At 38.9% G+C, this 15,411-nt stretch overlaps 1 protein-coding gene across 4 annotated transcripts in view; it reads right to left on the bottom strand.

Moving 5' to 3' along the window:
• Window positions 1-15,411, bottom strand: part of LOC131089691 (core histone macro-H2A.1) — a 42,595-nt gene that overhangs the window by 9,769 nt on the left and 17,415 nt on the right. The window contains exons 3-6 of one of the 4 annotated variants that reach the window (XM_058034526.1): window positions 12,087-12,193; window positions 10,480-10,677; window positions 8,579-8,689; window positions 3,390-3,489 (exon numbers count right to left, since the gene is read on the bottom strand). In XM_058034526.1, coding sequence (XP_057890509.1) covers window positions 3,390-3,489; window positions 8,579-8,689; window positions 10,480-10,677; window positions 12,087-12,193 — 516 coding nt within the window. Of the gene's footprint in view, window positions 1-1,834; window positions 1,926-3,389; window positions 3,490-8,578; window positions 8,690-10,479; window positions 10,678-12,086; window positions 12,194-15,411 lie in introns of all 4 variants that reach the window. The other 3 variants (XM_058034527.1, XM_058034528.1, XM_058034529.1) reach the window with 3 other exon arrangements.

Raw genomic sequence — 15,411 nt, 5'->3', positions numbered from 1 at the left:
CTAGGAACAGCAAAGTTCTATTAAGTAGGTCATTTCTTTGCCATTGCAGAGCTGTTGTACGTTTAATGGAATTTAGCCTAGTTTGGTTTAATTCAATCCAGAAGGATCAGCTTTTTCCATTCTAGTGGGAATTAATTTATAATTAAAAGCAATGAACAACCATGTCAGTTTATTCCACTCAGCTCTCTTCTAGCAGATCTGGTACAAAGAAGAGAAAAAGTGATATTTGGTATGAATGAGTGAAATATTCTGCATTTACTCCTCAATTATGCTTTTCTTCTGATTAATAGTGAGGGTTTATATTGAAATCATACTTGACATCTATGTTGTAAATTAGCTTAATCTGGCAAAGGACAGACTCTATTTAACTATTTTCCACTACACTAGCAAGTTTCTTGAGGGAAGTCTTGCTTCACAGCTTCAAGGTTAGTAGCTTATTTGCTCACAAGCATAAATATGTGTCACTCCCATGAGAATAAGATCATTATCTCATGCTTTCCAAGCAGGCATTGGTATCAGTGTTGAAAACAGCGTTAGCAGAAATTTAGGCTCTAAAATTCTCAGGATAAGCCCCCAATACACTTAAATTGTTAGGGAAAAAAACCAACAAAAAATTAAAAAAAATTTAGATGGGTAAAAGTTAATCATTGGAAGCTAAGCATTTGTGCACTTCTATTCTTTCTTACAGCAGTCAGAGGCAACAGGAACCTACACTAAGGAATGAGCAGTCCAACTTCAAGACACAATTTTCTTTGCAGAGTAGAAAAGCATTTCTTTGTCACAGGGTAGGAGATAGGCACATTGGCTAAATGGGTCTGACAGACTTTGGAAGCATATTCTTCAGGTACAGGCTACTATGACACTCTGCATATTATTTAGCCAGCAAAGTCACAGTGCTTCTGCCCCAGCAGGTCAACCAGAGCTGTATTTCTCTGCTTGTTACTCAGAATACAGCCCTTTCAGAAAAAACAGGTGGTGCAGGATGTGTGTCCCTCCAAGGCAGTACTGAAAACAAGGCCTTAGGCATGGGGGGAGCCCATTCTCACAGCGATGGTAAGATCAAGATGAGATGCAGAACAGAGGCTGGGATCAGCTGACTTGTTCTTAAGCACTGCCAGCAACTTCTACATTTGGCCCAAGTTCTGATTTGCCTTCTCAAATTACCAAGGCAGTTCAATCGAAGTGCTCCTATCCTTTTATAAAATCCTTCAAAATTCTGTGTATGAGAGGGGTAAGAGAAGGGCTAGGAGAACAGTTACTCAAGGGACAGTTCAGATGGCTGAATTAAGAGGTCTGTCCTGCTTCCTGTCATGCCTTCTCTCAGTCTTGTAGCTCAGGTGACTGATGTGTGTGCAGCACTAGCTGGGCTTGTGGGTGTGAGGACCGTGGAGCAGGGCTAGGAAGGTCATCGGTCCATAAGGATAATCTTAAGAGTTTGGAAAATACAAACAGGTTAGATCCAGCCTGTGAATCCAGATATGAACATCTGAACCTTGGCATGGAGAGAGTGCACTGGAACTGGTTAAAATCTAAAGATCAAGACTCAAACCACATTGAAACCAGGCACTTGTCAAACCAACAATGTCGTAATTCATTTTCTTTGGTCAAGTGCCTGCATTTAAATTTTGGTGGTGCACTCCACGGTTACTTCTGAAAGGCTGATTTGGCAACAAAAACCAAAAATGCCCACTAGGTTTGTAATTGTTCATTTCTTGTTAGGATCAGTGGGGACTGCTGGAAGTGAGAAATGAATGCAGATCTGCATAGCTACAACAAGCTGGTGGCTGCTGACCATGCACACACATACGAACTGCAGCACTGAACTTGCCATTACCTACTTCACCACCGGTGTAGAAGTCAGAGTTTGTCGGGTGAACGACAGCATCACTGTCGATCGTGGCAATGTCAGCCTGTACAACTTGCAACTACAACAGGTAAACAGATGTATATCAACCACGTTGGACAGAGACCCAGCACAGGCTCTACATTTACACATGTACCAACGTCCATATTTTCCTACCTTTACATCTCCAAACCTTGCGCCAAAGGAGTATGCTGAGTTGTGTGTGCAGGTGTGTGTAGAGAAAGGGGTGTAGGGAGCAGGAGGAGGAGTATGACATGATCAAATAAATGTTAAAATGACAAGTCAGAGCAATCACATGAGATCATTTCCAAAGTTTTAAAATCAGCTAAATGCCCCATTTCACTTTGCAGAAACCTAGAACAACCAGTTCCCCACAGAGCATGACATTAAAATATGGAATCTGTTTAAAAAAGAGAAATTCAGGATCATCAAGACAAACAAAATAATTAGTTTCTCCATTTTGTCAGCACTAATAGGCTGACAGCCACTGATTTTCATATGTAAAGTCTTTAATAATTTTGTTTCTAAAAATACCAGTTTCCTTCACATGTAGGAAACTATGTATTTGCAGCCAGGGTTGTACAGAATTTGCTTCAGAAAATACAAATTGTTTGTATAGCTTACAAGTAAGGCATATCTTTTAATTATATGCTGAAATGGCTAAGATATTTGCAGAAAGATATGTATTTCTAAGAAATGCTGATATAAAAATTAGCCTTCTTAGACCTTTTTTCTTGTGAAGTTACTTCTCTACATTCCCATAGGAAATGCAGCAGTATTAGAATTATGGGTTGTATTCCATTAAGGAAGTTTCAAAAAAAGCAGCAGGTCTACTCAAATAAGAAGGGAAAGCAGTACATAATGCAATAAAGGCAATTTTTGTTTTGTTGAAGAATAAACTTCTGTTAAAGAAGGATTTTTTGATTTCTTATCAATCTGAAAAGAAAAGCTTCAAAAGTGATTCTCCACCCATGATAGTTCACTCTCGGTATAATGTCAGTATTTGTTTCCAGCTGAATGTAAAAGTGACAGGGAAGAACTGAAACATAATGGAAACAAATTCTTGACTGAATTAAACATCAAATCAAGATATGGAAGATTTGGAGACAGCTAATAAAGTAATAAACCCTTACCAAAAATTTTATGCCTACTCTAAGTATTGAAATAAAACCCTTAAGATTGCAGGTAGAATGGAGAAACTGCTTATTTTGAGAAAAACCTGACAAAAAAGTATTTTAGTCCTCGAAGTATTCAAATAAGAAACCCCCCAAAATAGCTAACAGTCACATATGATCATTATGGAAAAGAATTTAAATTTTTTGAACTGAAATCAGCTTGAAGACTAGCAATAGCTGCAAGTGTTCAGAATTGGTCAAAAAGTGTTTTGAATATAGTTCTTCAACAAAGCAGGACCTGCAAGATTTGAATTTCTGCTCTGATTAAAGGTATGAAGCCCTAGGGAGTAAATTCTGGGTTCCATAATTTCCATGTGACCGTTAGTTGTGTCAACCCATGCCCCATTTACCTAGGTCATCTTTAAGGTCAATGTCAGCATTGGTAGGATTGATAATGGCCTCCACCTCGAAGCCGGCTAAATTACTGATTTCACTGTGAATAAGGTTCAGCTGAAAAGAAAAGCATGAGGTGGGAAATAACAGGACAGCTGGGAAATCACAGAGAAGCTGCAGAAAAGTGAGCTTTGCAACACAGATGGAGATAGCATCACTGCAAACAAATATGCAAAATAAAAGGCAGGTCATCAAGGGATATTAGCCCAAAAAATTCAAACACAAGACTCAAACATTGCTCATACTGGGAGAATATGAATGTACCAGCTAGTAAGCTCTATTTTGGTTTTACACTGATCACTATTTGGGATTCTTATTATTATGCAGGATCTAAGGAGGGCTTATAAGAAGTCTGGATAGGGACTTTTCATGAGGGCATTGAGTGACAGGACAAAGGGAATGGCCTAAAACTGAAGGAGGGGAGGTTAAGATTAGATATTAGGAAGAAATTCTTCCCTGTGAGTATGCTGAGGCCCTGGCACAGGCTGCCCAGAGAAGCTGTGGCTGCCCCATCCTTGGAAGTGTTCAAGGCCAGGTTGGATGGGGCTTGGAGCAACCTGGTCTGGTGGAAGGTGTCCCTGCCCATGGCAGGGGGCTGGACTGGGATGAGCTTTAAGGTCCCTTCCAAACTATTCTGTGATTCCAATTTTGCTATCAAATGAGAGTATTTGTTTTTTCCCCAAGTATAGAGATGAAGGACACCCTAAGCATCCCTTAAGCATCAGTTATAGGGATGTGCTGGGACTATTCTGCACTGAAACAGGAGCAAAGCTGCTGCTGCTCCTTCTTTAAGCCAGCAAACATGGGCCTATCTCTGAGAAAGCAGACACTTGTCTCCAGCAATTCCTCCATCCCAACAAGGGGATGTGGTTTTTTTTCTTTCCTTATCAGTAGTCACCATGTTCTGTATTACAGCACTTCAGTCCTCATTACAGTTTTGCAGCCTTTGGCAATGTCTGGTGAGGTATCATAAGCAGGCACATGATATTACGTGCTTATTGCTTCTAGTTTTTATTTTGTTTGCTTTACTTCCTTTTAAAGGAGATTTTTAAACCCAACCATTAATGCTCATTTACTCCTCTAAGTATCCTCATATATTTCAAGCATGTCTTGAATTTCTTTCTTGTTCTAAATCAGGAGGATTTCTCCTGCAATCACAGGAAGATTTCTCCTCTCCTGAGGCACACAGGGAACTGCAGAAGGCAGCACAGAGCTCTAGAGACTGGCCTCACATCTGCACTGTGTGCTCTTAAGAGACAGTTTGGGGGTCTCCTCATAGGATGTGACCCACAACACAAAACCAGCTCTAAAATTTGATGTGACCTAATGGGAATACTAAACTTGGCAAAGGTCAAAACTGCAGGTATTGAAAGTTTCTAACCAGGGTTTGAGCAGGTTTGACACTGCTTCATAGCTTCTGTTGGAAGTCTGATTTCACAGGAACCACGTTTACTACTGACAAACTTTAAATACTTTAAAAGTGCAAAAGATTTTCCAGACTTTTTCATTTGGGGAAATACATTAGCTACAGCATAACCAATGCCTGAGTTCACAATATGCATTTTAAATTATTTTTCCTGTAGCTGTTTGGGTGATACAGAGAACAACCATGAAGGAGAAAGCTCTCATTTATTTATGCAATTCCTGCAACCAGCTGCAGTTAGGCCAGGCTTTCCTTTTAATCCAAAGCCCTCAGCCTACAAAGCATAACATTCATCTTCAGGCATGGCACTTTATATCATCCATATCAGAATTTTATCTCTTGTTTGTTGTAGCCCACAGTCTTAAAGTTAACTCTTCAAATAATTTCTTTGTATATGTTAATTTATTACCAGGGAATATGAGCCAGTCCATGAAACCCATACAAGTGAATGGGACATTTAAGGAGGCCACCATCCCTATATTTAAATTTTCTGAAAAAAATATTTCCATTTCATTAATTTCATTCTATGAATTGACCTTCTTTCTCTTTTCAAAAGCCTGCAATTTCATATAATTTGCATATGTTGCTTGAGTAAACTATGAGTTACCTCAAACTAGGGTGACTGTCTAAAAATGAGTGTAATTCAGCCCTGTTTTAAAGTATGTGTCTGTTTGGGAATTTGTAATAAAATCTAAGAAAGCTTCCTTCCCAAATAGCTTGGAATCCTTTAATACTTCAGACGTGGTGAGTTATTCATACTGGAGTTTGAGTCTTGAGTTTGACTACAAGCAACTGCTGTTTAAAAAACCAGTCAAATCAAATCAAACCAAAATGTTAAAAAAACTTAATGAATTTTTAAATTAAAAAAAACAACAGCAAAACACATGCACACAACACGACTGTTTTGTGGAATTATAGTATGTTCCTAAACATATTTTGCTCATTCTGTAAGTGATTTTTTTGATTCCTAATTCTGTGCTCTACAAGTTTTTACCGCAGATCTATCAGCTGCAGACTGTTTTTGTTTTGGACCTTAAATCTATCCCTGAGCCTACTCATATATGGGATTTACATAACAGCCAGCTGGTAATTAAAGTTTCAATTTAGCAACAACAAGAAAATGCTTAAAAAGCTGCCCATGACTGATAGCATGTGTTGGCAGCTAAGTATTATTTTACTAAATTCTGCATTTACTGCTCAATGCACTGTTAGCTATCCAATTGCCAAAAACAAATAAAAAATTAATCAGAATTTTTCCTGTGGAATTAAATCCACCAATGAGTAATTGCTCAATTTCCCTACCCAACAGTATGAAGCATGTATTAGGCAGAAGTGATCCCCTAAAGGGCCACTTAAAAAAAATAAATAGATACAACTTGCATATACATGTGCAACAAAGAATGGACATAACTTGAGCTAACATTTCAATTAAATATTAGTTAGATAAAATGCAGATGGCACTTAGCACATCCATGAATATTTTCTAAGCTAAGCCTGGCATTTCTAATTTCAGACAAAATTACCTTCAAAGTCTTGAAGATTTTTCTGGTGTGAGTCTCATACTGAAAACTGAAGATGCTTAGTGCAGACCAAAAGCTGAGGTCTCTTGGAAGTTCCAGACCTTAAAGCCTAGGTCTGAGTTCCTACAACTCTGCCTCTACTTTGTAATACTCTCAGGAAAAACAAACTACTTAATGTGCACAATGCCACATCTCCACTGGGACGACACTTGTGGATGTGCAATCATTTACATATTTATTACCTAGATTTTAATAATTAATGTGGCACTAATAAACTTCTACAGGTATAACTGAAGGATTCTTTGCCATTTCATGACCTCTAAGAATTTCCAGCTGAATGGCAGCAGTTACCTAAACATTTAATGCAATAACTGTAATTTAAAAACTGAACAATACCCAGGTTTGCAACATTCTCAATTGTGGGTTTTGCATTGAATTAAATTTAGGGTTATTAGAAGGATGAAGATCTGCTCTTGCAAATAAGTTCCTTCTCTTCTATAAACATGGAGCTAAGAAAAACATTTTTTCCATTAAACACTTATGAATGGTGTGATATCAAAACCAAGATTGTTTTCTTCCATCTCTGCACTTAGGAAAGGATTTTCTGATCTGGCAGATAATGGTTTTGCAAACCAAACAGATGTGCTGGAAAGGTGTTCAAGAATGTCACAGAAGGTTTGAAAGATCCTGATTGATTGATCTCAGCAGCAATTCTTCAAATGCCTTCCCTAACACTCAGAACATGATCTGTTTGATTTGTGTTCCCTCACAGGAGACAAACAAGTTTGCATTTTCTTTTATTTTCTCTTTTCATTATGTGTTACAACAAAATGCTGACACCTGGTCCCTCTCATGTGCAGGCTGACAAGGACCCAGTGCAGGGACGGATGTGTCACACCAGCAATTTCCTCAGGGGGCTGGACTCAAGTGAATGAGAAAGCCAGAAAGTCCATTCCCCAGTACTGGGACTCACTGGGAAGCTGTACCACAGACACTGGCTTTGCTCACCACAGCTTAAAGCAGTCCTGGAGTTCATGATTTTTTTCCACAGAGCCCAACAGCAAAGCCCCACTGATTTGCTGGGTCAGTCTTGCTGGAACACAACGCTAGGTCTTATTACAGGTTTGGTAACTAAAATGAGCTCAAAATCAGCTCCAGAGGTCTGACATTACTTGCTTTCTTGAAACAGTAATGTAGACTATAAATTTTGCTTTCTAATTTAGTCATCAAAATGTTTTTGAAAAACTACCCCCTTAATAGGAGTAAAATAAAAACCAACCCTACCAAACCAGCCACGTAGCTGCAGCTGTAAAATTCAATGTGGAAAATTAGAAATATTGAAAAAAATGTTACTGTCATGCATGTTACTTGGCAAACAAACGGGAGGATAAATGGAGAACAACCTCATTATGAAATAAAAATGAGTCAGAGGAGTTACATTAAACAATGGACAATGGCTCATCTTTTATGGCTTACAACACAATGATCTGATTATTGAATGATAGCAGAAAGATGCAGTTTTACTTAAGAAAATTTTGCATCACATATTAAAGGCAGGTTTCAGGATAAAAGACCAAATTAATTTAATGACTCATCTCTTTAAATGGATCCTCTTTAAGCAGATATGTATTTGTATTAAACCAACCCACATCCCAAATCATATTCACAGGGAAAAAAAGAATTGTTGATTTCTAGCTTTACATAAAAGCATCATTCATTATTACACAACATTAACTTCTGTAAATCACAAAGCAGAACACAGCATAAGAACATTATTATGAACAAATGTCTAAAATAGGTTTTGATAAAAACCTGTAAATCATTTACATCAGCAATGAAGTGGGCTGACTGTTGGAAAAAATACATTTTATGCTTAGAATAATCTCTTTGGCAGATGCTTATCTGTAACAATTATGTTGTTTATGAAAGAGATAGATTACAAGCACGCAGGCTTTCCTTCTAATTAAGTATTTAATTATGTAGTCACATGAAGACTTATTTATGTACTGTTTAAAATGCTCTAGAAGTTGTTTCAGAGAATTTCTTTGATGAGAAAAACTGATATCACACATCTCCTTGATTGCTCAGTGGGGAAATGTCCATTGTACCTAGATGTTTTGTGGAAAAGGGGGGAGTAGGAGGGGGCTGTTCCCTGAGCAGCACAGAAAAATAGGTATTAATTTATAAAAATGCAGGATCATACCTTCTGGCCAAGAAACAGGCTTTTGGTGGACAGGACTGTGAAACCATCTGCAGGAGTTCCCTCTGTTGTACTGTCAGCACTGGCTGATTTGCTCACTTCTCCCTGCTTCTTCTTCCAGAAATACAGTTAATTAGTTAACTCAAGGCTCCGAGAAAAACAGTTTAATGACACTAAGATATATGACATGCACTAAATGCTTAGCAGGCAATAAAATGCCTGTACAAACAGTGGTGCTGGATTTTATCCTGTAGTCCAAGCAAAGCGCCTGATAACAGCTGAAGGGATCAATAGGAAAAACGACCTCAACGTCTGCAGATCTACAGGCACCTCCTCTTGCCCACAACAGCACACACTTGAGATGGCAGTTGTCCTAAATGTTGCAGGAAAACATATAAACAGCCCCAAACTTTTAACAGCTTTCTAATGGCTTGTGTGGACAAAGATTACAGATTTCTGTGTGTGGGAAGACACACATTGTAAACTAGAAACTGACTTGTCAGAGAATAAATTTTATCTGTGAAGGGAGGTGCTCCCAGATTTCACAGACTTATTTTTAGAAATTCTCCTTTGTAATGTGGCTGTCCTTAGAAGCAGTGTCAAGAGAATACAGCTAGTTTCTATCTGCCTGCTTGCAGGAAATGGGCTGAACAATTTTCCATCATCACCTACTTTCATTCCCAGTGAAACTGCTGGAGGAGAGAGGAGTTCCCCTCAACCACCATTTCTTTTTTTCAACTTTATTACTGCTGTGAAATAACAGGTTTCAGGAATTAATTGGTTTACTGAACAAAAAGGAGGATTCAAACATTTTGAAAAGGAAAATCAATTCACAAAGACTGTGGTTATAAACTCAATTGGTACCAATTGCATTTTCAATAAAATTATTGCTTATGATTTCATATAGATATTGCTGAGGCACCAAATACTTATGTTGAAGCAAAAAAGGACACCTGGAACACTGAGCAAGCCACTGTTCTCCTATTGCCCCTTTCCAAAGTATATAAACTGAGTCTGAGGCTGAACAACTAAAATGACTTTGATGCAAGGGTACATTGTGCTTTTAGAAGCTGTAACCACGCTTTACTTTACACAAGTGTTTTGAAAATTAGATTTTCATGGGTCTTATTTCAATTCCCTAGGAGTTTACTGTTAGCCAAATACCAATATAGTAAGCAGACAATACAGTTTATTGTGTGGAAGAAAAACAGAACCCCACAACAGACTTCCTGCTTTTGTAATCAAGCAGGGCAAAAAAATTCCAGATTTAGGGGAATTATTAGTGCATGGTTATTGGAAGCACTGCATTGAAATGTGCACTAATAGGTGTTCTGAGGGAGCAAACTAAATTCAACCAAAAGAGTAAAATAATTGGAAGAGAGACCAAGTAAACAGAAACAGATAAATAAAGAAGCTTTGCTTGACCCAGAGGGAACTTTCACATTCCTTGTCCATTTCATGTGAAATTCCTGTACTTTTCTCCCTATTTGCCAAACTTATTGCTTAACTGTAGCTGCTTTGCAAAAGAAAGAACATCCTTGGCTACACATGTACACATTAGAAAGATCTCCTACTCCTACAAACTGAACCTGTAAGGCATGACCAGCACAGCCCCCAGACACTTTCCTCTTGTCTCCTGGCACACCCTCTGCCCACCTCTGACTGTTTCTTACAAAGAACAGACTATTTATGGCCCATCTGTGTGTGCTGCACACCTGGGCCATTCCTGAGGGTGTTCATGCTCCAGATGCACCACGGGAAGAGCAGAGCTTGTCCTTCCCTGCTCACACTGTGGTTGAAATCACCATTGGTAACAACACAGGCAATGGAGAACTGACTCAGTGTGAAGAACCCTACAGCTACTGCTGGCAAGCTTTGGGTTTAAAATAAACACATTACTCTACCTTGGATTTCCTTGCTCCTTTCTTGCCACCTGTTTTCTTTGATACAGTTTTTTTCTGTGATGGAGACTTTGCCTTCTTTGCTGGGGGTGGAGTGATGATGGCTTCCAGTTTTCCTTTTGATCCCCGCTTCTTTGCCAGCAGCTCTGGGTGAATATTGGGTAACACTCCACCACTGGCTATGGTGACCCCTTTCAATAGCTAATCAAAAATAAATAAAAAAATTTGTACACGACAAATTCCAGCATTTACTATCTGATAAATAGAAAATAGGATTTACTGCAAATTTTGTATACTACCTTGAGTTTCTCCACCAGTATCCTTGAGGAAGAGATGAGAAATGCATGAAATGGAGCTGACCACACACTTGATTTCAACTGTAAAGGGAGCATGTGTTCTTCTTGCACACATGCTTGTCACTGTCAGCATGTTACCCAATGAGGAAATACAAGACAGCCCCAGGCACACACCTGAGGACCCAGCAGGGCAGTCTGTGAGAGAATAATGGGACCCCAAAGTCCAGGGTGTGAGACTACAGCAGGTGCCACACTGTGAAGAATCCAGTATATGTCCCAAGTGCTGCATTTTCCTGCAATTGTTTTATTAAGGGATTTTTTTTCTTAGAAAAAGAAACTTCAAAATAGAGGGCAACATTTATACAAATCTCTATACCTGTCTTTCTTCAAAAGATAAGCAGTTGAAGATCAATATTCAAAAGCTGCAGTTTATTCAAGCCTTTAAAAGCAGAGGTGAAATATATAATGTTCTGTATTTAAAACCACTTTAACTAATTTTTATACATCTAACTGGGACTAATTCACTATTCAGGAGGATACAGACAGTGACATCAAAGTCCCCCAGGCACTCCCACCTTCTGATTTGTATTTACTGCTCCCTAATCTCAACCCAGAGAGGCTCCAAGCTTACAAAGGGATAATGAATGGAAAGTATTACCAAATTTCAGACAAAACCAGAAGGAGGGTGGTTGGGGGAATATTATTTTTTCCTGCTCCATCATGATACACAGATTTGGAAAAAGTATCTTTTCAGAGGGGTTTTTACAGCTTCTCACACAAAGATACATTGATCCCAGCCACTGCCTCTGGCTGACACCACAGCACTGTAATAATGATGCTCAATATTTTATGGCCAGGTTAAAGGCATCTTTAAGTCTGCAAAGGACACAGACTTGCAAGACTTTAGAGCTCTTCTGTGGTCACAATAACATATTTCAGTGAGAACAGGATAGGTCCCACTGAGTCCTCAGTTAAGGGGGAAACTAAAAACAAACAAAAAACCAGCATCTGCAGGATTTTCTCTGCATCCTTGAAGAATTTATGACAATTCCCCAGTCCAACAGAAGTGGTTGTAATAGTGTTAGCAAACACCATTTTACGTCTCCATTGCATTTTTACACATTTTAGGAGTGCTGAAATACATAATTAAGCTGAGTGCTGCAGTTAGTTACACAGCCAGCAGACCAGTGAGTGTTTCCTGGTGTGCTGCTCAATAAGTTACAGGTCTTGAGTTACAAGTCAGCTATATGAAAAGACAATTTAAGAAGCCCTAAAAGGAAATCCTGGCCTTCACATGGCAGAGGTTTTTCTTACCTGATTTAATTCTTCATCATTTGCTACAGCCAACAGGATGTGTCTAGGAGTGACTCGACCCTTCTTGTTGTCCCTTGCAGCATTTCCAGCCAATTCCAGAATTTCCGCTGGGGAAAAAGCAAGCTCCTTTTAATTACAGTGTGGTCATTAAGAAAAGTCACTGTGTTATTTAGCATCCATGCAAAAAGGTATGGGAATTACATCATGTTACTCCTAAGGTATGGGAATTACATCATGTCACTCCTAACTGCTGTAGATACCTGCAATAGACATCTATCTCTAAAATTATAATTTTGTTTTTATATGTCTAATCACTGAAGAACAAATGTACACTTAAGTCCTGTGCTTTAAACTAGAATTATTTTCTTTATTCTTTTGAAGCAGTTTCCCCAGATTCCTCACTTTTCAGTGTTCTTCTCAAGGCTTCTGTGTGCTCATCTCTTAGGATCCCTCTCCTATCAGAGGACAGAGTATAGCAGAAACACAAATTCTATAGGTCTTTTTCTCAGATCTGTCAAATGTGAGTTCTGGCTTGTATCACTTCTACTTTTTTATTACTGGAAAAGACACTATTCTCAGTGACTCATTTTTAGCATTAGGGAACCATGTAAGCACACATCCAAGTTAGGACATTAAAAATACAAATTCTGCTGCTACACTCATTACAAGATTTTTTTCTCTATCTGAGAAGAAGTTTTTAACCAGAAAAAGTAATTGATGAATCATGTTTGTTTGCTCCTCATAAATTATTCCTTAGAAGATGTTTCCAGTTCTGAAAAAATAATGTTTAACAGCCAGGCATTTAATGGCTTTTATTGAATTAGGAAAGATGAACTTGCTCCCCGTGCAAGGATCTTTGAAGAGAAAGACTAGAGCATTACCTGCTAACTGATTTATCTGCAGCTCAACAAACCTTGGGCAAGGATGCAATTAATTACAAGAAAGTCTAGGGAACAATTAAAAAAAATGACATAATATGTTTATCAGACTCGGCAATTATGTGCTACTGCTGTCTCCATTACACCTAACCTTTCATCTCCCTCTCTACAATCTGTGTCTCACTATTGCACTTGGTAGATTTCCTTTTGCATATCTGGTAACATGTGGAGAAAAAGAGGAGAAAAAAAAAGGGAAATGTCTTTTTTTGCATCTAATACACACTTACATTAAACTGTAACATTAGAGTAATTTATGAGCTTGATTTCACATTTAAGAACTGACTACACCATGAGAGCTCTCCTGTAAGCCTGATTTAGAGGCAAAGAGAACTGAATTAAGGCATTAACCTGGAAACAAAAAAGACTAAAATCAAAGTTCATGTGACCACATGCCTTTACCATAGGACACAGTAAATTTTCAGTAATAATATACAGCTCAGACTACACCTCTCATTAGACTGAATTTAACATGATTCATCGATTATTTTTCATCCTAAGTCCCATAACAAGTAAGCTATGATGCTTACTGGAAAACTTTCAGCTGCTTCTGGATATTCTACAGCTAAACTTCATTGAGGATTTTGGTGTGTTTTCACCATTTTGGTGTTCTTGAAAGTACACAATTAACTTCATTATAGCATGAGGCAGAATACTAAATCTAAACCCCAAAGTAACTCAACATTTCATGCTGACAACAATAGCTTTAATTTATTTTTAAAGCTGGATTAGCAGGGTAAGGTCAACCTGCCCATGCTTTCCACACCTCCAAAGCACTGAATTAAGTTGGCATAATCCCATTCACATACTTCTGGCAAGCCCAGCTCAGACATGTGAGGTTTTGCTGCCTGCAGCCTGTGATGGCAAAGCCCTGCATCACCTCACAGTGGATGCAGTGAAACCCTGGGTGCACCCAGAAATCCCCTCTGACCTCAGCAAGGCTCTGTCACTGAGTAACGCCACCACCTCCACCTCTTCCCACCAGGAATGCAGCTGTTTGTACCTCAGACCTAATCCCAGCTGAAAAGCAAGGGAAGGCTTTGCTGTTTTTTGGTTTGCCTCTGCTCCCCCACCTCTGCTGCTTTCCAGCCCTGCTGAACAGTCAGGCCGTGTTACTCCCTGTGACTGATCAGCACAGCTATGTAGACAGGCCATTCTGCAACTAAAGACTCTAAGAAAGTGTTATGCCTGTAAAGCACACAGGAATGTTTTATTTGTTCCTCATAAAACTAAAATGTCTGCCTCGTACAGTGGAGAACTGTTCTTGTAAGTGCTAAGCCCTCTTCCTTGGACAGGAAACTCATTTTGAAATTACAGTTTTCTAATGGTCCTTTAGGGAAGTTGAGGTACCCCACTTCCTCTTCAGGAAGGGAACGCTTTGCACTGCTGTTGAGGACCACAAAAGAGGAGCTTGGGGAGAGGGAGAGGGAGAGAGGAGGAGGCCATGGAGGGTGGAATTTCTCTTCTGGCCTTCTCCTGAGTGCTCCAACAACAATCAAGTATTGCTTGTACATGCAGAGAGACCCACAGCACTGAGAACTGCCAAACTCAGCTATGTACACAAGTCTGGTCAGAGGGGGACTCTCACATCTAAAAACAGAGGATTAGGGGGTATTCAAACTGAAGCCAACATAGGCAACAGCTTTTTGATTTAGAACTGACAAGAGACAAACCTAATCCAAATCCAACAGATCAGAGCACTTAGAAATGCTGGAAATGAAGACTTTCTGGATGCAGACAGGATTCAGACTACTTGCCTGGATTTTTCTTGCAGACAGCACTACTTTCATATCTGTTTAATGCTGCTTTAATTCTGGAGATTTAAATGGTATTTTGCCCATTTTAAAAATCAATTTTAACTTAGAGGAAAATCTAGATCTCTCTGATTTTCAGAAGAGTAACTGTGGATTTACCTGGAAAATTGAGTAGGTGGGAAAAGGTATTTAAAATTGAGACTGGACTTGAACTCTTAGGTCAACCCATCACTTTGGAAGTGTCATTCTACCAGGTTCAAAGGTTTGAGTCATTGAGGAGTTCTGTTCCATTAAAAGCCATCTTCCCACAGTAGGAGAAAACAGACATTTAAAAATCAACTCTAGCAACCAAGCAGGGTCAAGAGAGAAAGCTCTGCTTAGAATTGTTGAGGTAAATGAAAGTGTTAAGAGCTTCCATGACATCAGGTTTCACTCAGCTTGTATTTATTCAGCCAGAAGACCAAAACAAAAATGTTTTACAAAAATGAGGCCTCACAAAAAGGATGGAAGTTGCATAATGTCTATTCCATTCGTTTCATATATTTACTCAAGGCATTTCCCCCCTAGAGAATAATTACATCACTACCACTCAGGCAGCAGGCAACTGCAAGACTCACTTTACAGAGCTACAGAACA

The sequence above is a fragment of the Melospiza georgiana genome, chromosome 15, assembly GCF_028018845.1.
Source record: "Melospiza georgiana isolate bMelGeo1 chromosome 15, bMelGeo1.pri, whole genome shotgun sequence".
Classification (NCBI taxonomy): domain Eukaryota; kingdom Metazoa; phylum Chordata; class Aves; order Passeriformes; family Passerellidae; genus Melospiza; species Melospiza georgiana.
The sequence above is the reverse complement of the archived record's forward strand: the minus strand, read 5'-3'. Positions and strand labels throughout refer to the sequence as shown.